The sequence below is a fragment of the Echinops telfairi genome, unplaced genomic scaffold (genome assembly GCF_000313985.2).
Source record: "Echinops telfairi isolate 266 unplaced genomic scaffold, ASM31398v2 ScPeMD7_3533;HRSCAF=4204_0, whole genome shotgun sequence".
Taxonomy (NCBI): domain Eukaryota; kingdom Metazoa; phylum Chordata; class Mammalia; order Afrosoricida; family Tenrecidae; genus Echinops; species Echinops telfairi.
This window is the reverse complement of record NW_022107431.1, coordinates 18,888,251-18,914,157: the sequence shown is the minus strand read 5'-3', so window position 1 is coordinate 18,914,157 and position 25,907 is coordinate 18,888,251. Positions and strand designations below refer to the sequence as shown.

At 37.4% G+C, this 25,907-nt stretch overlaps 1 protein-coding gene across 1 annotated transcript in view; it reads right to left on the bottom strand.

The window, feature by feature from the left end:
- Positions 1-244: 244 nt before the first annotated feature.
- Positions 245-25,907, bottom strand: part of PPIL4 (peptidylprolyl isomerase like 4) — a 41,149-nt gene continuing 15,486 nt past the window's right edge. The window contains exons 8-13 of the mRNA XM_004701955.2: positions 23,648-23,772; positions 21,820-21,886; positions 13,958-14,069; positions 12,272-12,368; positions 7,782-7,929; positions 245-1,509 (exon numbers count right to left, since the gene is read on the bottom strand). Of these exons, the coding sequence (XP_004702012.1) occupies positions 1,258-1,509; positions 7,782-7,929; positions 12,272-12,368; positions 13,958-14,069; positions 21,820-21,886; positions 23,648-23,772 (801 nt within the window). The 3' untranslated portion in view covers positions 245-1,257. The remainder of the gene's footprint in view (positions 1,510-7,781; positions 7,930-12,271; positions 12,369-13,957; positions 14,070-21,819; positions 21,887-23,647; positions 23,773-25,907) is intronic.

The following is a 25,907-nucleotide window of genomic DNA, read 5'->3' as shown; positions in this document are numbered from 1 at the left end:
TCATAGATATTTTTAAAGTCCTGGAAACTCAAAAGGGACAGTTCTACTCTGTCCTATAAGGCTATGAGTAGAAATCAATTCAATAGCAGTGAGTGTACGGGAAGGATTTAAGAAAGGATATGGAGGGAAGAAAAAAAGCTAATTGAAAAATAATGACCCCAAATCTCTAAAAAACTATAAATTTGAAAATCCAACAATCTCCCAATCAGAAGAAAATTGAAAAAATAAAATTACACCAAAAGGATCATAATAAATTGCTTCAATCAGTAACAAACAGAAACCTTAAGAGCAGCCAGATAACAGTGACACATTACACAAGAGAACAAAGAATACAGGTGTCTTCTTGTTGAAAACATAATAAAATACAACATCCACTACACTGGTAAAAATTTGTAATAGAAAATTAACATGTGTTAAAGATGATGTGAAACAAAGGTAATTCACATAGTGCTGGGAGGAGTGTAAACTGGTACATTCAGTTTTCAGAATTTGGCATCATCTTGTAAAGATGAAGACACCCAGACATGACCAAGTAATTTAATTCACAGACATAAAATATTTAAAGCAACATGATTTGCAATAGCAAAAAAAAAAAAACCCAAAATGTTCAGCACCAGATAAATGATTAAAGAAATAGTGTCACACGATGAAACAACAAAATAAATGACTCACAAAAAATACTAAATTGAAAAACAGCAGGCTCCAGAAGTAACATACATCATGATGCCATTTATATAAACATTCAAAAACATACAGAACAATGTTTCACTTATGGATACATATGTATGTTGTAAAAGTATAAAAACCAGCAAGGAATAACAAACAAAAAATTCAGAATAATGACTTGCGTGAGAAAATACATCAGAGATTTCCAAAATGCAGGTTAAGACCCCAGTTCTTAAACTGGCTGATGGATACACAGGTATTTATTCTTCTTTATACCTTATATATTCATGCTTATTATTTCTTACAGGTGTGAAATATTTCATAAAAAAAAAACAGAAAATGTGGCTTTAAAAGTGAAGGCTACCATTTATATGTAACAATAAATGTAAAAAAATATACAAAGAAAATGTTAAATTCTTTGTCTTTCAGTGCCCTACATTATCAACATTAATGGGCCTCATCCCGCATATGAAAATAATAATAGTAACAGAGCCTTGAACTGCTTTGACACACAATCAGAACCCCTGCCTTCTTGATACTCTAAATTAGATGAGTAAATACACGAGCCACTCAATTGTGATTCTTTATCTTTCATCTGTACTTAGATTTTTCTTTATCTTTGGATTTCTTTGGACTTCTGCTTCGGTCTCTCTTTTTACTCCTTTCTCTTTCATAGGCATCTGTGGGGTATTTGGATTTGTGGCTGGTACCATAGTGGCCATCCCTCTCCCGAGACCGGCTCCGACTCCGGTTTTGATGGCGCTCTCTCTTTTCGTTCTTCTGTTTCTCCCAACAGCTCTCTTCTTCTTCATAGTGACCAAAGCCCATTTCCCTATAGATATCCTACCAAAGGGACAGAGAGAAGAGCATTAAACATGAACCTGTAAAAAAAGAACAATTTTGTGGGCATTCGATGACAAGTCTACCATTAATAAGTTGTAACAGTTCAAATTTGGACATTCTCATTCATAACAAGAATCTCCCAAATTAAAAAGGAAAAAAACAATTCAGAAAAAAGCTTTCTTTTTTCTTTTTTCAGTCATCTCATCTATTATTTCAACTGAAATCAAGAATCACATTTAAAATAAAAAAAAAATAACCCAATTAAAATGAGGATAAGTAGGTTTTAGCATAAATGGCAAGGCTGGTTAAAAAATAAAATAAATAATTTAAAATGCTGGTTGTGTCTCAGGGAGGAGACGAGCCAGTCAGGGTGCAGTACAGCACTGATGAAACATACAACTTTCCTTTAGTTCTTTAATGCTTCCTCCTCCCCCCCACCCCCCGCCCCCACCATCATGGCCCCAATTCTACCTTACAAATCTGGCTGGACCAGAGCATGTACACAGGTACAGATAAGAGCTGGAAACACAGGGAATCCAGGACAGATAAACCCTCAGGACCAAGACTGAGAGTAGCAATTCCAGGAGGGAAAGGGAAAGAAGTGGGGAGTAAGAAGGAACCGATCACAATGATCTACATATAACCCTCTCCCAGGGGGAAAGACAACAGAAAAGTGGGTGAAGGGAGACATCGGTCAGTGTAAGACATGAAAAAATAATAATAATTTATAAATTATCAAGGATTCCTGAGGGAGGGAAGGGAGGAGAAAAAAATGAGAAGCTGATACCAAGGGCTCTTCGTAGAAGGAAAATGTTTTGAAAATGATAATGGCAACAAATGTACAAATGTGCTTGACACAATGAATGGACGTATTGATTGTGATCAGAGTTGTATGAACTCCCAATAAAATGATTAAATGCTGGCTGTGGTGGTCATCTCTCCCCATTCTCTGACTCCTTGCAACAGCAATGGAATGACTAAAGTTCCCAAAATGACAGCATGAGATAAATAACATAATAGGAAAGAGGTCTTCAGAGATAGAGTCGATTAGTCTAAAAAGAAAAGAGATTGTACATACTTTAGCCTGTAAGATTAAATTTTAAAATGCTTTCTTCCATAATAGATCCTTATCCTATCTTCAAATAAATAATCTATGTTTTTAGACTGGGTTTATATAAGCTTTTGTCAACTATTTATTAAAAATAAATTAAGAAGAAGGAAAAAGTTATTGCCCCAAAGACATAAGTACAATTAATTCTATTCTCAATAATTAAATAATCATGGTAATTTTCCCAGAGAGAAGAGAACTAGTTACAAGAGAGCTAGTTACAAGTTTCTTTTCCTGTCCAAAGAAAACAAGTACCTCAGCAGCTGGCTCAAATCTAAGGAGACCAGAGTCATTGCTTTTTCATGAGATTGTTCATAAAAGTCACCTTTCCTAAGAAATAAACCCACATGTTCTCTAATTCTGATGCTTGAATTCTCAAGGATGCCAACTCTACCAGCACAGATGTTATCATCATAGATGGAGATGTCAAGACTTTATGATGGACACATATTGCACATCCTAAACAAATGATTCATTCTTTTTATGCTGTCTACATACTATGATATATACTTGGCTTACTGTTTGCAGTATGTGGAAAAATATCTAACATGATTGCTATAATCATAATCACACTGTTGAATACAGCATTATAAAATGATGATCTTCTACAAGGCCCCAATTGTTTTTGGCATTCTATAAGTCTTTAAGGTTGAAAAACAAACAGGTATTTTGATTTGACCCTTTATCAGCTATTCTCTGGTAAAAGATGACATTCTTATAAAAAATTATTGTTCATGCTTCTTGTAAAATATTTCAAAATGTAAATATTTCTATTCTGTCTGCACAAATCCATTACTCAGTCAATTCCAACTCACAGCAATCCTATAGGGCAATGTACAACTCCCTCAAAGCCATAATCTTTATAGAAGCGGACTGCCATATCTTTCTCCAGAAGGGCTGGTGGGTTTGAACCACTTATCTCTCCATTAATAGCCACACATTTAACCATCAGGGGTCCTCTGTCTGTATACATAGTGATTATTTATCAGTTGAGTAAATAAATTTTTAAAATTCAAGATACTTTGTATATAACAATTCCATAAAATCCTCAACACATTACTATACAAACAGGCATTTAAACACTTTGAATGTTTACAATTAAAAATAATAATAAAGGTACTTGATTCTTTGAAAATGTTGAGGAAGCTGTAAATCTGGAATGAACCAAAACCTCAATGCTATTGCTATTTGGCGGGGTTGGGAGGAAGAGGGAGAACAGCTTACCAGGTAAACAATACAAGGTTTGATATTAGGATGATTTGGGTGGAAATGGTCTTGGCCATTTAGGAAATGTGTCAGATATAAAATGCTCTTGACTAGATTTATAAGGGAAGGTTTTGTGAAGGCATTAGGACTTGAGATGAACCTTAAAGGATGAGTGGGTTTGGGTTTGAACTGGCTACAAGGCTGATGTAACATACGTGAAAACTGAAAAATAAAGGGAAATTATGTATGTAGGTGAAAAGATTAGGTAACTGGATGAAGTCCCATCAGAATGATGCTCTCGGAGTGCAGCAGATGCAATACAGAAATGGAAGCTCAAGGGATCTATATAGGCTGGATACACCGGAGTGCTAACCTGACGTACAAAACTGAAGGGGAGCACCTGACTGAATCAACAACAGTCTAAATGGGCTAGCTCTCCCACCAACTAGGACAATTAAGGACTTTTGTGGTCAATATTGTCTTATCTAAGAGAAGGAATTAAATTCAATAAACTCTACATCCTTTGTAAAATGGATTTTCAGATTGTATATATTTAATACATAGGAAAAGATGGACAAACTAGTTTGTGACCCAAAAGACAAATAATACAAAGTAGCCAATTAAAAGCAACCAATTTATCCTAGCAAATGACCTGATGTAAAGCAGCCAAAAAAGTCCACTCTTAATTAAAAATTATTCTTGCTCAGGTCTCTGACACAAAAAGCAAGATTTCATCTAAAGACTTACAATATCAAAGATTTCCTTAAATCTAAACCAAAAAATTGATATTGATTTGTTAAAATAACACCAAAACTTAAGTCTCACGTTATGTGAAAACTGAACACTGGCAAAGACAAAGCAGAGGAATCACAAACAACCAGAATGCTCTCTGTCAGTCCTATCAGCCAGGCTGCCTCCAGCTGAACACTATTTCCTGCAGTCCCTGCAGCCCCTGCAAACCTCACACAAGACAAGAACCATCTTTGGAAATAAGACACAAGGTGGAAAACTTAAATTTTCAAATTGAACAGTGAGGCTGTAATTTATGAAAAAAAAAAAAGAGTTGAAAGACATGACTTAAACATTAATAGGAAACAAGACAGACTAACCAATAGGAAATTTTGAATTACTGCCTTGTACTGAAATTTCTCTTTAATGATATTTTTTAGATTAAAATCAAAAGGGAAATAAATAATCAGAATTTTTTAAAATTGGGGCCTGCTAAAATCTTGAGTTCTGGAGCTGACTTTTCTTGGTAGGAAAAAAGTATGGGAAATTGCATAGCCATATTATTAAATCAAAGTATAAATAAAAAGCATGTACCTTAACACACTTAGAAGGGAGAAAATAAATCTATGAGATAATTATTAATCATAATTTAATAATTTCCTAATTGTCAGCTGCCTTGAAATTACTTTAAAATACTAGCGAGCATTCTTCCCACAACTACTGGTCTTCACTCTGCACAAATAAGAATGGTAGTGACCACGTTAATGTGGTTTTCAATGACTTCACATGGCAGGGTCAGAGTCCCAGGGTGGTGAGGCCAGACATGTAAAATACAGCCCATCTTTGAATTTGTATGGATTTCTGATTATCTCAAAAACACTAATGTTTATTCTCAGACCTAAATTCAGTGAAGATTCCATTCCACGTACAAGTACACGGTAAGGTGTCTCTAAAATCACTAAAAGCAGCACCCAATCCATTGCCAACAAGTTACTAGCACAAGGAGGGTGGGAGGAGACAGTAACTGAAGGTTATTAGTGGAAAACATGCTAAGCACTAGGAGACATGGAGCATAGTCACCATATGAAAGATTGAGATGATTTTAGGCAAAATTAATAGGAGGGAATCTTCTTGGTAAAGACCCTAATAAGATAGGGTGACACAGTGGCTGTGATAATGAATGGGCTTAAACATAGCAAGAACTTAGAAGGTGGTTCAGAACTGAGCAGTGTTTCCTTCTGTTGTATACAGGGTCACTATGGCGTAGTCACTATGGATCGGAACTGGCTCAATGGCACCTCACAACAATAAACAGAATTCAAAAAGGAGGTGGTGTTCCAATTAATTGGACCATACTAGAATATGATATTATTCAAATTACATTGGAACAATGGAATCTAGGAAGGAAAACAGACAGAACCATTTTAGGACTATCAGCTACTATCAGCTATTAGCCATGTAGCACTACAGGCGAGCCACCACACCCTTTAGTTGATCCTTTTCTTCAGCTGTAAGAAATTAAGAGATCTTCGCTATTACTGACAGTACTGCCATGGACTCAGGTGAAACTGCCTCATGTGTCTTCCACTTACAAACTGGAGAGTGGCACAAGAATGTTGAAACCAAACTCACAGCATCAAGTCAATTCTGACTTATGGCGACATATAGGGCAGGGCAGAACTGCCCCTGTGGGTGTCTGAGACTGTCACTCTTTTTTTTTTCCTTCCCTTTTTGAGACTGTAGCTCTTTATGGGAATAGAAAGCCTCAATTTTCTCCCTCGGAATGGCTGGTCTTGAACTACTGACCTCCCAGTTAACAGCTCAATGTATAACCATCACTATACCACCAGGACGCCTACAAGAATGACAGAAACCTTCAAAAAGTTAAAGGGCCGTGGGAGGAAGAGTATCATTATCTGCTGCATGGCACAATATACTTTCTCAAAGATACAGGAGTATATGTATATAAAATATGTCCTGGTTTAATTTTATTTAATGAAAAATAAATCATAAAACACCTAAAATGGCAGGGAGAGAGGGAATGGAAGACTTGGGGACAGAGCTAGTTTTCTGTATGTGCCATTTTCTAGATTTTACTTTAGAACCCTAAAAATAATTGACAAAACTACCACACACGCACAAAAATAATGATAACACAATCCTTAAACATGAAAAGGAAAATTACACAAATTAACCAGAATATGAACCCAGTTGGAAGCATAACACACAAGAAACTATCCCAGATGACTTTAAAACCAAGTATTTTGATTGTATATCCTAGGGGGTCTATACCTCAAGTACAAAACAAACAAAACCAAATTCACTGTCATCAAGTCAATGCTGACCCACAGCACCCCTAAAGAACATGGTAGAACTGCCCTCTGTGAGTTTCCAAGAGTGTTAACTCCAAAGTCCAGTCTTTCTCCCACAGAGCCGCTAGTCGGTTCAAACTGCTGACCTTGCAGTTAACATATAACCACTACGCCACAAGGGCTCCTCAAGTACAAAAAGATCTTAAAAGAGTCATAAACTATAGTCAGCAATACTACTGGTGGCAATGTTGATATTGATTTTGGTAAAAAAAAAAAAATTAAAATAATGTGGTTCACAGGTCCATACACACCCTCCTCAGCCTCCAGGGCCCACTCCAGATGATTTCTATGAAGTAGAGCAAAAGTGAGGGGCCTACCTTGCAGGTGGGAGATGATTTCTTCCCTTTAAAATCAGTTTTCTTTGGGAAATGTTTTATTGTTGTTTTAAGAAAGTCTATTAATCAGGAAAGTTTTAGGAATAATAAAGTTAATTATTAACGCTGTTTTTATCCCATAGATACAATATAAAAGAGCAGGAATGTTTCACAGGACCTAACACACTCACACACACATATATAAAATTAAATTATACATAAGAACTTTTTTGGCATAACCACGCTTGCTCTCAATGGGAATAAATGAGTGTCCACAAATAGAAAAATCACTTTGGCTTCAGTGGGGAAGTAGATGACCGATTCAGTTGCTATAAAGCAATCTTCTATGCTTTCTGATATATACTAGTATTGAAGATTAAAGTTCATTACCCCAGTAAAACGAGTCTCCATTTCAGAATTAGGAATATACTCATACCCATGTTCAGAATGATTACACTTGCATTCTAAATAGCATCATCAGGGTATAACTTACAAAAGGAAAAACTATTTCTCTGCAGCTCAGTGTAGAGAGATGACAAGTACCTGGTTAGGGTTTTTGATTGGCATGTAGTCCTCATCTTCTTTTTCTTCTGAGCAGTGACGAGTTTTCTTTTTGTGTTTTTTACTTGTGTGTGAGTGACTTGCTTTTGAGTCTTCCGCCTCTTCATCTAATACAAGATCATATTTTGCACTACAGTAGTTAGTTAAGGGCAAGTGTGAGTAGTGGCACTAACAATACTTCAAAGTTCAAGTAATTGGTAAACAAAGAGGCCATTAAGTACAAGAAACTTATTTAAACCAAAAAATTTAAGTTTTATAATTTCACATTGTAGCCCCTAATAAAATGTTAAAAAAGAAAAAAAAAAATTTCACATTGTATGTTTCGTATTTTCAAATGTGTATTTCACATATTCTTTCTGTATATACTCAGATACTCAGGAGAAACGGAAAGAACTGATCAACTCGGTAAAACTTTACAAAAACACACAAGGGGAAAAAACCCTAACACTCTATCCACAAATGAAAATACAAGTGCTATGTGAAAGGAAAAAACATTTCTAAGTAATGAAAAAAATTTAACTTACAAAATGTAGCACTAGCTAGAAAAAATAAACTTTTATAATCCCCAATGCCAAAGATGCAAGGTAAGAACAGAGGAAGAACCATTGGATTCTTTAAGAAATGGAGATTAGTTTAGCAATGTATATCAACAATTAAAAGATTTTATAAAATTCTCCATGAAGAATATATAAGAATATATACCATATATAAGAATATATGGTAGTAAGATAAATGAACAAAGGTATGCATATTAGCTGACTGCCACTGAGTGGATTCTGACCCACAGTGACCCTATAGGGCAGAGCAGACATGCTCCACAGGGATTCTGAGGCTGTCAATCTTCCCAGGAGCCAGCAGCTGCAGCTTTCTTCAGTGATGCTGGGGGATTTGGATAGCCAACCTTGCAATTAGCAGCCCAATGAGGAATCCACTGTGGCACCAGAACTTCAATCCATAATAGGATTACTTTTCATAACACAAACTGGGAATAACAAAATGCTTCGTGATAAGGATATACTTAAATACATTATAGTATTTCAACTATGATATAATAAAGGAACTTACCAACAATAATAAATGAGTGCTATGAAAAGACAAGAAAAGTATTTGTGGAAAAATTTAAGTGCAAACAGCTTGAACTCTATCTCATAATGGTTAGTTACAACTCTGTAGAACTTTACATAAAATAAAGGCTCCAAGAGAACAGAAAAAATAAAAAGTTTCATCTTTCTAGATGGTAGAACTAGGAGTGAATCATTTTTCATTATTTCATATGTGTATCATAAAATTTTTATTAATATATTTTAAGTTCTCTAATAATTCCTTAGAAAAAGAGGAAATATACAATTATTCTAACCCCTGCTGAAAAGAATCACTACTAGTAAGAGGGGCTCTGCGTAGGCTGGCAGGGGCTATCACAGTGGTTTCAAAACAAAGCTTCTGAAGAAGTCTACCCACAGAGCTACGGTGGAAATGGACCACGTGCACACTCATTTCCCCTCCCCAGCTGTCTTCACCATGCCAGGGCCCTCCGCTTTCCTCAGGGGTGTCTCATGTCATGTCTCTGTGAAATCAAATCGGAAGACACTGTCCCCTCTAGCTTTCCACAAGATGGCCATCCTACAGTGCTGCTGTTAGGTGCTGTGGAGACATTAGCACCCAGAACCACACGACAGACAACAGGGCAAATCAGTCCTCCATTACTCCGACTTCTTCGCTCCTTTGGCATGTCATGCTATCTCAGAGCACCTTCCAGATCTCCTGTTACTCATACACGTCAGCAGCCCTACTTGCACCTTCCTGTGTGCCTTGCACATGCTGCTCCCTTGGCCCAGGATGCTTCAGAGCAGTGCTTTCCAACTGTGGGCTGTAATCCATCCATGGGGCACCAAATCCACAGGCTGGATCACAACTAGCCTTTCAGGTCTGAGATTTAGTGCCACTTCTTCTAGTGCACCTTGAGTCTTCCGGTGACTCCATCCCTATTATAACCAATGACATCACCACACACTTCTTTGTAACACTTGGCAGATTTAATTATGTGATCCTTTAGTATCTTTTCCTCATTCCCTCAAGTCCTGAAATATAATGTAAGCTCCACAAGACATGAGGCTGCTTGTCCTCACTGCTAACTGGGTAACAGAAGCTGTGTCTGTCTGTTGATCATGTCTTGTATCACCCAAACGCTGTACATTCTGTGCTTACCTATCACTATCTTCTCACCATGACAGCACATTTTTAAAAGAAAAATGCCAAATTCCTTCAAACTAAAACAAACTTCTGATCTGACTGACCTCTTTCCCCCAGCATCTTCTCTGAGCTCTAGTCCGGCTATAGTTGTCTTTTGTTCCATTTTTGCATCTCGTTACTAATAATCTACATTTACAGTAATTTCTCCTTCTCTCAAGACCCACACAGTAGATCTGTGATGTACTTTTAAATGTCTTTTTTAATTCCTTAAGATAATGTATCCACCTATTAGATTGTCCTCTGAATCCTCTTCCCTAGCCATAATTAAAAATTATATTGATAATATGTGATGTTCCACATTATAAATACTTGTTGGTACTCTATTACTCTATTTGAGATGATAAATTCCTCACAAAAAGCAACTTGTCAATTATCAAAAACATAACGATTACTCTACTGGTTCAGACTCATAGATTTTCTCTTTCTTCTTGAGTATTTTGTTGGAGAGCGATTAAAAGTGGTCTGCAGCAGGAAACATTTGTTTTCTACATCAATTTCAAGAGGCTATGCAGCTCAATTCAGCTGCTACGAGTCACATGTGACTATGTAACTGCAAACTAGGTCAAATTTAATATTCAGTTCCTCGTTCCAGTTCCCATGCTCAAGAACCACATGTGGTTAGTAGCCACATGCACAGAAGTAGCTCAGACCAAATCTTAGCTTGTCTGCACGTGAAGCCCTCTCCCACCTGCTGATTACATCAGGACACACCAGATTTTATCCAGTTCCAGTACCTCATCGTGTTTTATGAACTGTAAGGCAGTCAACACATTTTTCTAAAATGAGTATACAACAGGTCAACCTGATAGTCATCTTTCCTTGAATCCTTAGAAATGTCTCCACAGTATGGGAAAAGGGAATCCCTGAAACACCAACAGAAACTAGGAAACAAAGAAATCCTTGATCAGGAAGAATCACAAAAGAAATGACCTCGGCAATGTGTGGAGTGATAAATTTATAATGAGAATATCAATGAATAAACTTATAATTACATAACATGAACAGTATGTTTTATTGCTTCTTACTTGTCTCAAACTAAAACTTGGAAGGGCCTGAATCACCTTGTCAAATCAATGGACTTCATTCTAGTGCCCTCAGAGTCTATTCTTGCATGCAATAGCAGCCCAGGAAATGTTTGCTGATAGACCACTGACTGCATTTACGATGTAGCAGCAAGTAGCCTAGTCTTGTAAGAACTACAGGATTTTGTGGTCTAGATAGCCACGATTTCCAAGGAAGTTAAAACTATCTGAAGAGAGTTAGCACAAGAATTACTTCATCAAAAGAGAAATGTCTTGGCTTTGAGAATTTTAAAACATTATTATATATAGAAAATACAAATCCTATCTGAAGATGTTGTCTTTTTTTTAGAATAACGTTAAGTGTCCACTTATTTTAACCGATGAATAAGAAGATAAGAGAATTAAGCTAATTTTTTCCTTTCAGCTCTTTCTCCATACAATAGAAAATAAAATGAAAAACCAAAGTTTAATAAAATGGTGAAAAGAGTAACAGAACAGACAGTCCCAGGTTAGACTTACTGACACCGCCTACATGGCCTTTAATCTTATGCAAATCTATCCGCACTGTGAGATGACTGAACCACCCATACAATTCTTCCTTAGTCACTGCCACTTGCTACACATGCAACTTTTAAGCCTTTTCTTGCACTAGCTCACTGCCACCGAGTGGATTAGAAAGCCTCACCTTTCTCCTAAGGAGCAGCTGGTAGTTTCAAACTGCAGTCCATGTAGTTTAGCAGTTCCACAAGTAGCTAACTACACCACCAGGGCTCCTTTTTCTGGGAAGGTTTCCCAGACTGAAATCTTTATGGGAGCAGACAGCTTCATCTTCTCCCTGTAGAGCAACTTGTGGGGTAAGACACTGACCTTGTGGTTAGCAGCCCAACACTTAACCTTTCTTGAACTAAAGTCAGGCTAAATAAGAACCGTATGCAACTGCTCTGAGTTACCAATCCTTAAATACAGTTAGAAACCATCTGGAATTGGGAACCTTGCCCTCTGTAACTTGCCTTCCTGACTTTGAAATGAGTCAGACAATATATAGGGATGGCTGCCATCGAGCTGACTGACTGACTTTGAAATGAGTCAGACAATATATAGGGATGGCTGCCATCTGCTGACTGACTGACTTTGAAATGAGTCAGACAATATATAGGGATGGCTGCCATCTGCTGACTGACTGACTTTGGGAAAGGATACTCTTGTTTGGGCTTTACTTTATCTTTCAGAACCAAATTAGGTGGTTTATTCTGCTCCTTTTCATACTCCTTAAAATCACTCTTGGTGTATTTTCCACCTATTAGGAAAAGAAAAAAGAACTTAGAAAAAAAATCACCTCATTAATCAAGATCAATTATTTTATAAAAAGTACAATTCAAGAGTTATTTTTAAAATTTCACATATATGAGAGGGCTTCAAAAAGTTCATGCATAAACTGAATTAAAAGATAAGTCAAATATGTCAGGCGATAGGAAAGGCTGAGAAAACAAAATAACCACAGCAATTCACTCTCCATTATTAAATAAAATCAGATATCCATTTTACTAGATGGCCATATGCTGCCACCTAATGACATAACATGAATATTACAATACCATACTTTCAAATTCCAAGTTACAGGATGAACACATTCCCTCAAACACAACGCAGTGTTCAGTTGAGAACATTACATTTTAGAAAGCTGAGGTGTCGATCTCTGAATTAAAAGGCTTGAAAGACCTATAATTTTGGAAGAACTGGGGCTTTAAAGACTCAGCTCCCAAATCTCAAAAAGAGACCAAGCAGACAGGAGGTAGCAGAACATGGCTGAAAGTTCACTAAACAGATGTAAGAGGGAGGGCTGGTGACAGCACCTTAGAAAAACTGTCTCTGCTTTACAATTCTGGCTTGGGAGCACTTTTATTTCTCCCCAAAGCCAACAATGAATGGACAAGGCCTTGAAAAACAATAGGGTCCAAAGACACAGCCTGGCTAGTCTACCAAGGCACACACCCAAGAAGGGGAGAGCTTTCCCTGCAGTTTCTCCATCTCCAGTCTAACCTCCAGACTGCTGACTGACCTGCCGTGCCTCAGCCCTCACCAACTTTGGGGGGAAAGCTTCCAATAGATAGAAGAGCCCATGATGAAACACAAAAATAAAATACACTGAGGTATACAAAGAAATACTTTGATTGTGAATCCTACAGACACCTTTATTGTAAGGGAGAGGAAGACAGAAACAAACAAACAAACGCATCAAAGACGAGGAGAACCACATGAAAACTCCAGAGGCCCTGGAAACATAGCGCAGTCCATCGCCAATGTGTCCTAAGGACGTGCAACGGGCCTCTGAGACAGTTAAAACAGCACAGACAAGCATCAACACCGAACACCATGTCTGCCATGTGCTGTCACGAGGCTTCTCGCTACTACGAAGGAGGCAGCTATGGCTATCATAGAAAGGGAAAGGCTCTGGTCTCAAATCCTCTTGTATCAGAAAGTCAATTTCTTCATTTATAAACTACAAATAGTACCAACATTTCAGAGCTGTTAATCATTTAGACTTAATACCGTGACTGACACAAAGCATACAATTTTCTAAAAATATGAATCCATATTTTTAAATAATCCCAAAATAAACTGAGAGTAACAATCAACAATGTGCGTGTAATGGCATATATGAAACAAAGCAACTCTCTCCTACTTGGCTTTTTACTCTAAACAAAAACATGAAAAAACTGGCTTAAAAGTTTCCTTCTAAATCCACGACATTGAAACTACTTAGGGAGGCATTACCATTTCTTTAGTGGGTGGGTGGATAGGCTGCAAATACAGGACTGAAAGGAAGAAAACACACATACACGCATACAAAGCATAACAGAAATAAAGGAAAATAAACTGATGTACCTTTTCCTTTCCATTTAACCTTTGCAACAGACTGGCTAAAATCCACATGTATTCGTCTGTCATCTATAAGCACATTGTCCATTTTGAAAAAGGCTTTCTCACAATCTTCTTCCTGATTAAGAAAAAAATCTGTTGGGAGTCAATTCCAACTCATACAGGCCCTACAGCAGAGGGTGCAACAGCCTCCTAGGGTTTTTAAGGCTGCTGTCTTGACAGAAGCAGAGCACCAGCCTTTCCACAGCAGCTGATCACTTGAGCACAGTTCCACCAGGGCTCCTTCAGGAGCATGACTCTTCATGGAAGATCCCTCTAGCAAGAACAAATACTGACAACAGAGACATGCTATTGTCATAAAAAAAGCAGTATCTGAATATATATGCTGTGTATTGTTACATACTTTGTCTCAATTAATTCAGATAGCAACTCTTTGAGGTACTACTTTTTATTATCTCTATTTTCCTGAGGAGAAAATCCGTTTACAAGATGTAAGCTGCCAAAGATCATGCATGGTGACAGTCAATTACTTGACTGGAATGGAGGCAGTCTGTTCACAGAGAACATATATATGAGGGCTCCTTATTTAGTGTACAGTAACTCTCATTTCTGGCCCCCTCTTAAAGATAAAAATTGGAATCACCTGCTATTCAGTTCCTAATAAAGGTGAAGTGATACTTGGGGAAAATTCCAAATTCATGCAATTTGCACTGTTCAAATATATCTCTGGATCAAAAGATACCATGAAATGTATAACCCGACCTAAATATTTAGTACAACACACACTACTTTAAACAAAGCCAACACCACTTCCCTCTATCATAGGCTAGCTAACACTACATTAAAATATCCTGATTTGTTTATGGGACAGTAAGAGTAAAGGATGGTATATGGCATGTTCTATATCTCAAAAACTAGAGCTGATTGGGAAAAACAAGTGCCATTTTTTAGAATCAGCAGTTCAAATATACCCAGAAACAAGTCTAACATTTAAGACACCAAAATGTGTGTTAGCCAGTGTTATGGAATGCTGGCCTAGGCCCTACTGAGGGGGCCACCGAATGTACTGTGTGTGGTTGTGTGTACACAGGCACAGTATGACCTTGCTAAATTCTTAGTTCAGAAACAGCTATTGTCAAGGGTTTTAAATAATGGATTGTGGTGTTGTGGTACCAAGGTCTGTGTACACAAATATCCCCAGTTCTGATCTCTAATGATGAAAAGGAATACATTTCAACCAGGCACGGTCAGACTCACCAGCCTCTGACAATCGTGGGTGTCCGTAAGCGCAATTGTACGGCGATGCTATATAAAGATGACAGTAAAGTCATAGAGAATAGGGAAGGTAGGAGAGAAGATCAAATAAGGGAGTCAAACACATTTTATGGTAGCATGCTCACTTCAGCCCCTCTTGATGGTCCACGTGGAGGTGGGAGGCAGGAGGAGAGAGTATGTATTTCTAACCAAGGCTTATATATACTTAGGGGTGTGCAAGCCCCCCTGATTAAAGGTAACCACATATGTCACAGGAAGGGCTTGCACCATAAGCAATACAGCAATGTGAAGGGGACGATCTAGAGGTATACACGCAATAGGAAGAGAAGGGATCAGGGGGACACATGTGACAAGATGAGCAGAACCTAGATTCAAGACGGCAGCCTAACCCTGGGTCATCCTTGAGCTGACTTGGCTTAATCCGAGCTCTCCTTCAGGAAAGCTATCCACTCCCCTAAACAGCAGGGAGTGAGCCCTGCCTACGGTGGGTCAGACAACAGTCTGATTGCTCTGGATGGCTGATAACTTCTCAAGGAGATAACTTCTAAACAGCTTGCTTCCCAGTGTGCTACAACCATTTACCGTGTGTTGCAAGCAGTGTCCTAGGCTGGGCACAGAGTAAATATGGGGAACCACCTGGGGAGAAACCTTTTTGTATCCCACATGGCACCTTTCAATTTTCTTCTTTATTCCTTCATTCCTAGAAAGTTACTGTTCAAAGTCTGTTCACAACTCACTAGAGCCAACCCAAGGAGCAGATAAAAGAATTAATTACAATCATATTTACCATGGGTGTCACAACTAAATGGATTATAAACTCCATGATGATACAGACAAAGTGCTACTCATCTTGGTATCAACACCACTTATAATGAAACTTGATCACCAGAACTCGATAGGGCTGCCTTGTTGGACCGGCTCTTGCCAGTTTTCCATTTGCCTGGGTGCAGCCTTACCACTTTTCACTGCTCTCCATCATTTTCCATGTGAGAGGTTTCTGCCTTACACGGGTCCTAGTTTTCATAGATTTCACTACAGAGCATCACTTGGCAGATGGGAGGCAACTGCTGTGCCTCTGAACTGGACTTTGGCAGGTATCACTGAGCCACTTCCTCAGGGAGATAGTTCTCAGATAAAAGTTTCAGGGGGATAACATTAGCAAGCACGCCATTTACTTATACCTAAACTTATGCAGAAATCTCTCCAAAATTGGTAAGCTGATGAAATATTTACACAGAAATACAGAGAGCAAGAGCAGTTAAGGCGATCTTTAACAGCAATAACAGTTGGAGGCCTGACCCCACCGGACAGCAAGACATTACAAAGCTTTACAAGCAGACCCAGAGAGCACCACAGCCTCCAGAAAGAGTGTACACACCGGCGGGGGGCAGGGGTTGCAGAGCAGAGAGTAGGGATAGAACAATCTCTGAGGTAAATAGCGCTGGGTCACTTGACTATCCAATAAAAATGAAACTTCCTACAATGCCTAATCCTCAAAAATCAAACTATAGATTGAAATATGAAAGGTAAAATCAATAAAGTTTCTAAAAAAAGCATAGGAGAATATTTTCATGGCCTTGGGATAGGGCAAAGATTTTGTAAGAGGCCCTAAGAAGGGAGAAAAAATAGTCAAAAACTGGACTAAATTAGAAAATCTCAAGATACCATTAAGAAAGCAAAAGGCACAGAGCAGAAGATAGCCACAACACATAGCCATTAAAGAACTTGCATCCATAATGATAAAGAATTCCTAAAAATAGCACAGAAAAAACCACTACCACCACCACACACACACACACAATATATATATATATATATATATATATTTATATTGTAAGTGGATGTATTAGTCTAGGTACTTTGGAGAAACAAATCCACAGCAACTCATGTATAAGAGAGAGTTTTATGTAAAGAAAAGGTGCATCACGAAAACATCCCAACCCAATGCTGCCCAAGCCCACAAGTCCAACATTAACCCATTAACCCAACACCAGTCCACAAAGTCCTCCACCTCACAAAACAGAAGCAATGACGCCGACTGCAGGAGGAAAGCTGGGTCAGTAAATAAATAAGCATCTCAGCACTAGCAGGGGTCTCCACACGGCTGCTCCAGCACCCAGGGCTGCATCGGGATAGGTCCATGTGGCTTCTCCTTGGGGATGTCTTGTAGAAAGTCAATCTTGCAAGCTGAAGCAGGAAGCTGCTAAGGCAGCTGCACCCTGGTGCAACCATCACAAAGCAAGAGACCCGAGAACTAGAAAGGCGAGGCTCACCACCCATTTATCCCTCTGCCTTTCAATTAGCCCCACATGTGATTATCGGCCAGATTGGCACAATTAACTAACTCAGTGGGCAAGTCTTCAACAGGTACTTCAGAGAAAAGAACATTCAAGTGGCAGTAAACACAGTAGAGGGGCCAAAAAAATTCATGGAAAAATGGAATGAAAAGATAAGGGAAACAAAAACTCTGTGAAACAAAACTCAAAACCATAAGGGAGACCAAGCTTACTGGTCAGGTAGACTAGTGGGACCCCCCAACACCAGTGCCCTAGGTCACCCTTCAGATCTGGAAATGAACTCCCCCTTATGATAGAAAAATCAGCCATTTAAGATAAAAAAGAAAACCTTTACTCAAAAACAAAGTTTGGAGGCAGAAGGAGAATGGAAACAGGAAAGGCAAGAGAAAGATGGACAATCGATGGGTAATCACTGAGAGCATTGCAATGGATGAGTTGAAACAAAATATGTACGTAAGTCTGATGATCTGCACTAACTCACAATAAAATAAATTAATAACAAATAATGGAATTTTTCCACAAAATTTTTGATGCTCCCTCATAGGAAAGGAGCTCAGCCTGGGCAATACAAAACAAAACCACAAGATACTACTACGAGAATGGATCCAATGAAAGTGACTGGCCATCCCCAAAGCTGGTAGAGATGGAATGGGAGAGTCCCACATGCTGCTGTTCCGAGTGTACTGTTCAGTCGAGTCCAACTCAAAGCAACACTATAGGACTCAGAAGCTAAGGGATTTGAACCACCCACCTTTCTTTCAGTTAACAGCAAAATACTGAACTACCACACCACCAGGGCTCTACCACATGCTACTAATCAAGTGAAATTAGTATAACCACTTGGGGAAACTGATAGGAATTCACTACTAGAACCACATCCATCCCAGGACCCAGGAATGACTACTAGTTTACATACTCAACAGAAATGCATAGTAGTGGCTTCAAAAAGTGTGTGGGGAAATTCCATTATGTATTTATTTTAATCATTTTGTTAGGAGCTCTTACATATATAATAACATTCCATAATTCAACTAGATCAAAAATAGTTGTATAAGTACTACTACAATCAATTTCAAAACATTTTCTTACCTCTTGAACTCTTGGATATCAGCTCCCTCTTACCTCCTCCCCACCATTCCTTTCCCCCAAGGAACCCTTATTATTATTGTTATATAGTTGTTATTATTATTCTATTATAATATATGTATGTATATATATTTTAGCCATCTCCCATCAATATATCCATTCACCTACAATCCTGTTATTTGCTCCTCTCAAGTGGGGTTTATATAGTCATCACTGCTCTCAGCCCTGCCCCCTCCCCCACATCCTTGGGGATTCCTCACTCTAGTTTCTGAAGGGTTATCCATCCTGGCTTTCCTGCATCAAACGATCTTAATTATACAAATGAACACACATAAGTCTAACAATATTCATGAGGTAAGACATCGGCAACCTTAATAGTAGGAGGGAGGAAATAGTAAAGAACCAGAGGATAGTTATGTGCCACATCAGGGCCACACCACACCCTGAATTCATCATCCCTTTTGTGGGCCCTTCTGTGAGGGAATGACCAACTGTTCTACAAATTCCATTATCTTTTAATTCCATTTATCCAACAAACTTTCTGAATCCCTATCATGTATACATACATTGGTATACATGTATACAACATATGTATACCAAAAGACATACAAAAATTGTTTACAGTAGGTAATAGTACCATACCAGTCAAATATTGGAAGCTATTCACATGTCCACTTACAGTAGATACATCTAAATTGTCTCTCACACAAACACACACAATAACATATTATAGGTCAGTGAATATTAACAAAAAATAAATAAAAACTATAAAACTATAAATACTATAAAACATTATATCCAATAACATGGATAAACCTTACACATGTTAAGACTGAGGAAAAAAAGCTATATACAAAAGAACACTCTGTGCTTGAATTTTTTTGTTATTTTATTTTCCCACACATATCTCGTGGTTTTTTTCTTACTGTAGTTCTTTAAAGCAAATCTTAAGACGTTATATGATTGCACATGGATACTTCAGAAGATGATCTCTAATAAAACATTCCTTGGGTTTTATATATATTTGTAATTGTGCTTGAATTTTTATCAAATTTAAAAGAGGCCAAATGACTCTAATGCTACAAGGGATTGGTACACAGGAACGGCCTCCAGGGTACTGGTAATTATGGGGAGAAGGGAGTGTAGTAATGGACACAAGCATATTAACTTTGTGATAAGTAATCAAGCTGCTCAGTTATGCCTTGAATAGTTTCTTTATATATTTTATTTAACTGTGCTTGTCTCTGTTTTTGTTTTAATTTGGATCGCAAGAGTCAATGATAAAAATTTACAAAGAGGCTGGTACTAACACCTATCAGAATTATGAAGCAGAATAATATAGCTTGATCTAAATTTCAAGAGATGAAAAAGACTACAAAAGATCTAGCTCAGCAACTTAAATATTGAAACATTATAAAGAATTTATAAATTCTATAATCCCCCTCTGCTCTACAGTTGAACTGAGCTATATACTTTGCTGTAGAACATTGATTCTCAACCTGTGTCGTGACTTCTTTGGAGGTTGAACAACCCTTTCACGGGTCGCCTAAGACCATCAGAAAAAACGTATGTCCATGGTCTTAGGGCTCCAGATGTCGCTCCTCTATGCGTCTCCAGGAGGGTCTGCCCACATGCACATACACGCACAGACGAGTACCTGGCATGATGACATCATCGCTCCAAACCCATCACATACACCCTGTACAAATACAGGGTTGGCAACCATAATGTACTGTGCAGACCAGTCACACATGTGTAGAGAGCAGCTACTGTGTAGAAAGCAGCTGCTGTGTTGAAAGAAGTAGTATTGGAGGTAAAATGACACCTCATGAATTATAATTACTGGGTAAATGCTTTAATTAATGCTTTAATCACTATGCTTTAATTATGTTCAATGTGTAACAATGAAAATACATCAGCTATTTACATTATGATTCATAACAGTAGCAAAATTATAGTTATGAAGTAGCAACGAAAATAATTTTAAGGTTGGGTCACTACATGAGGAACTGTATGAAAGGGTTGCGGCATTAGGAAGGTTGAGAACCACTGCTGTAGAAGATGGAGAAACATGGGCAGTTGTTAATCTAGATGCTAAAAATGAAATGAAACCATACCCTGAGCAAGTAAAGTTTCAAAGATGGAATGACCATGTGAAGTCCACAAAAAGTTTTTATAGAAAACCAAAAATAAGGATTTTCTTCTGTTGGCACCAATGTAGTATGTAATATTATCACTGTGCATCTGACATTGCATCTAGGTATAATTTGCTATGTCTGCCTTCTTCAAACCTGCCCTATTAATTTTGTATTCCTAAGACTTATCTCACTGCCTTAAATACAGAAGTTATTCAATAAATGCTTTAAAGTAACAACTTGCAATAAGCTACTATTGGACACATACCAGTCCATAGCACAACAGAGTGAGCATAATAAATATCAGTCAGACCCTAGCTATGATACTCACTGGCTGAATGATTATGAACAAGTCACATTATCAATTTGTCAGTTTGCTTTTTCAGAAAAGGACGATAGTATCATCTCATAGAATTGTTAAGATTAACTGTAAGGAAGCACAATAATGCTTGGCTTTGAGTCTGTATATGAGCAGCATTACTGCTATCATTATTCTCTACGGTTGCTGCAAGTCAAGCACTCACTAGTTATCTTTATTACAGAGATGAGAAGAACTGATTAATCTAATGCTCATGCTTTATATATAAGGCAAGCCTAGAAAGAAGATCCATGCCAATCATCATACAGCAGCCAGTCAGTGACAGAGTTCAGCTTACTATCTCGATCTTAACATGCAGCCTGGCTCTCTATTACTTCCCTACAACTCTACCCAAATAATATGAAAATCTTTACTAGAATGTGAAGGACTTTATCTAAAACTTGAGAGTTAAAAGATACATTCCTGCAGCCTGCTTCTAAACCTGGAGCAAAGGCTCATACATTAACATCGAGAGGTACTGAATGCTGTCTGGTGTATTGTGACTCATGCCACCCATGTGCTACCAAGAAGAGCTGGCTCCAGAGGGTTTTCTTAGCTGTAATCTTTATGAAAGTCGTGGACCATTTTCCCCACCCAGAAATGGCAAGCTAATCTTCCAATCTTAGAGGCTGGGGGTTTTTATTTAATTTCCCACATTTTAATGTGATATATGAACAAAATTAATACAAAACTTCATCCACCTATGGCATGACATACCTTTTCAAATTCAATAAACGCGTAACAGAGAGATTCTCCTGTCTTCCAATCCCGGATAACTTCACAACTGCAAGAGTTTTTTTCAAAAAAGTGACTTTTAAAAAGTGAAAGCATTTATTCTCACTCTTCGCAAGTGGATAACAATATAAGGTAATTATTAAAAAGCAAAGTTAAACTCAAAACTATTTCTTCCAGAACAATGTGTTTCTTGAGAAAAAGATCATTATTAATCATCTAGTTTCTATTCTACATGTCCTATCTAAAGTTACAGTCCTTCATTCCTAAGCATTGAAGAGAATAAAATTAAAATCTGAAAGTCTTCAAAAGTTCATAGAAAAATGGAATTAGATAAGAGATAATGGAATTTCTCCATGAGCACTTTGAAACCCCCTTATACTTAATTGTCCTTTAGCAAAAGTAAATTTGCTTCAAAAACCAAAACCTTACCTTTGTCAAGTTGATTCCAACTCATAGTGAAACTTACTTTAAAAAATTTTTAAATCATATTCTATTTCTAATGAAAATAAATTATAGAATATCTAATATTACTACAGAACAATTTATGCACATTCATACATATATAACTCGTAGTAAGTTTATGCTTTAGAAATTTTTAATTTTAGTGTAAACCAAACTAAAATTAAACCCTGTATGTAAAGTTATTAAGCCTATTGCTGCCAAGTCAATTCAAGCTAATAGCGACCTCATGAGATAGAACAGAACTGTCTCATAGTGCTCCCAGGTTTGTCATCTCTATAGAAGCAGATTGCCACATCTTTCCCCCAGGGAGCAGCTGGTACATCCCAACCACCAACCTTCCAGGACCAGCCAAGCACTTAACCATGGTGCCATCAAGGCTTTTGAAGTTTCTGTAACACAGAACCAAACTACCATATATACTCGAGTACAAGCTGTTTTTCAGCACTTTTTTAATGCAGTTTTTGTGGTAAAATTAGGTGCCTTGGCTGATTTTCAGGTTGGCTTATACTCGTGTATATACAGTAGTTTAATAACCAAGTGACAGGGCCAATAGGCTAGAGTTGAAAGCATTTGGCTTATCCCTTCCTCAATGTATCATAAGTCTCATTTTAAAAACATGAAAGAAAATTCTAAAAACAAAATAATACTGTTCCACCAATTACACAATATTCCTTTTCTCACAGAACCATTACCTTTGTGAATTTTTGCATTAATAATACAAGAAAAATAGGCCAAAAGAAAAATTTTATAAAACTGATCTTCTAATTAATTTTCATATAGATTGATCATTCTAGGAAGATGCTAAATGTGATAAACATTTTAAATATTACAAAAGTTTACTAAGACTATGATAAAACTATGCTGAAATTGATCCTTTCATTTCTTGTTTTCTAGGGAAATTTTTTCAGTGGATGTGGTAGAATCACTTATAAGCAGTCACACATAGACTCACTAAACTCATTGCATCAAGGCGATTCCGACTCACAGCGACACTATAGAACAGGACAGAACTGCCCCTATGGGTTTCTAAGACTGTAACTCTTTACAGGAATAGAAATCTTTATCTTTCGCTTAAGGAGTGGCTGGTGGTTTCGAACTGTTGACCTTGACCTTGAACTTAGCAGCCCAATGCATAATCTCTATACCATCAGGCTCCTATAGTCACACAAAGAAATATACAAACATATACACACACACAGATTTTTCTTCCAATGGTCCAAAGGCTCACATATAGAAAATTCACCAACACAAAACCCACCTAGCATTCACAAGCTGATCAAAAATGTTACACAAGGACCAATTTGTACTTATTTTTCTAAGCTTTTCACTAATTCTAGGGAGTAATTACCTTCTGATGGGTCCAAATCTTGAGAATATTATCTCCAGGTCCTCATCTGTGGTCACTGGATTCAATTTACATACAAATAACACATTTTCTGGAGGTTTAATATCAGCATCAGGTAGGTCTCCCACCTAGATTACAAATAAGAACATAAAACATTCTGTTTCCATTCTAAATACCTTATCGAAGCCCACAATGCCAATGTCCCTAAAAATATCTAAATTGACACTATGTAAACCGCAGGTTCAGGAAGATAAATCTGAGTAAGATTTCAAAACTTAAAACTATATACTGTTCCTGGTAATAGCATGAAAATAGCTGATCTTCATCTAACATTTGCTCTGTGTGAACACTGCTTGGCACTTGAAATACATTACAGCTAACATTTAGAACCTTGCTGTTTGTAATTTAAAAATAAAGAAAGTGAAATTCAAAAAGGTAAATAAAGTAACGACCTGGAAGGCCACACAGTGGGTAAAGCAGTGGAACTGGGGTTTGAACCCAGACCTAACTGGCTTCAAAGTCCCCCATTTTATCCCTATTTTCTTTTTATGTTTATGCGTTGGGCTGAAATCTACAGGTCGACAATTCAAATTCACCAGCATCTCCATGGGGAAAAGACTGGGCTTTCTACTCCCATAAAGTTATATTATCAAAAACCCATAAGAGGTTGCTATGAATCAGCACTGACTCAATAGCAGAAAGTTGTTTTTTGGTCTTTTTATGATTTGACATATTATAATAAAGGAGAAGAATTTATGTAAAGTGAATCTAAGTGATGAAGTATGAGTATAAACACTTTTGTAATGCACCACCTAGTTTAAACATGGAAATATCCCCTCACCCCATCATCCCTCTGATTCTATCAGCAGAGATGATGAATACCTTGTTTTCTTGCTTTCCTCTTGCTCAGCCCTATATAACTAAATCTACTATTACCTAACCGAATGTAATCTTTTGGAACTAATAAAGCCCAGTTCTTTCCACATTTTTATTCAGACGAAACAGCAACAATTACTATATATTGGTTCTAACTTTGTTTTCTCTCCCTTGACATCACTGTCTACTTCAACCAAAGTTAAATCAACTTCAGTTAATAACAACATTGAGGAAAGCATACTAGTGAGGTAACGTAACAGTGAAACAGAACAATGACGATGGTCCTGATTGTATGAGAAGTGTATTTTCTCATGAACCTTTAGCTGGATCAGCAATATTCTTTTCTACAGACTGTACTGTACATATATATTCAAAAACTCTAAGAGATAGTTTCTGATAAGATTATCATTGTCTCCTTTTGTATAAACATGTTAAAAAAAAAAACGTGAAAATCAAATACGGTTAAAAGCAAACAATAACAAAATCAGCATGATTTCAGCCTTTCAAAAGTCTATCAAAAGGTAACAATAATCAATGTCCAAAAGTAAGTATAAGAACACATAAGGTAAGTAAATCAGTAAAAATCCCCAAAAGACACCTACAGGGAGAGAAATATCAAATTTAAGAGGCATGAGAAAAAGTCAATGAATTAAATAACTTACTGTAGTCAAATCTAACTTTAAAATAGGTGCAACAACTATGAAAAGCTAACACTGCAAAATACCAGTTGAATTATCATATTACACACAAAGTAAGAGAAGCATGTTCTTAGAAAACAAAAGATAAAATCTGTTAATTAATGAGACTTAAAAGAACACAGGATCCAGCTTGGAAGCATTTCTACTGGCCAAATCTTGGACATTTGAGCACACAAACAAAGACAGTCAAGTATTATGTAACCCTTTACTTGAAGGGAAAATCCAGGAATCCATTCTAATCATGAACAAACCGAAGAAAGGAGAGGGGCTCTGCAAAGGAGAATGGGCTGATGAATATGGTAGAGTTGGAAAATCACCACTTTGTACGAATCAAAGTCAAGATTTGATCAGGCAAGAGGAAATGAATGAATGAGAAATCTAGAGTGAACGTTTACTAAAAATAAGCTATCTGCACAGGTTTTAAAACGCTTTTAGCTTGCTTATAAGCTGCCAGGGAAAACAGAAACTCTGCAATGGAGACAGCAGTCAGTGGATCACCTTGACCAAGTAAGTGATTAAAATGAGCGTCTTGCCATGAGGGCAGATGGTTACTGCACACCTCCAGCTGTAACATGTGAGAAGGACACAACATCCCTGAAGTGGTATCCTGGGTAGGGATGGAAACCTTGAATTTAATCAAGAGGCAATAGTAGACCAACTCAAACTGAGGAATACTTTATAAAATAAAT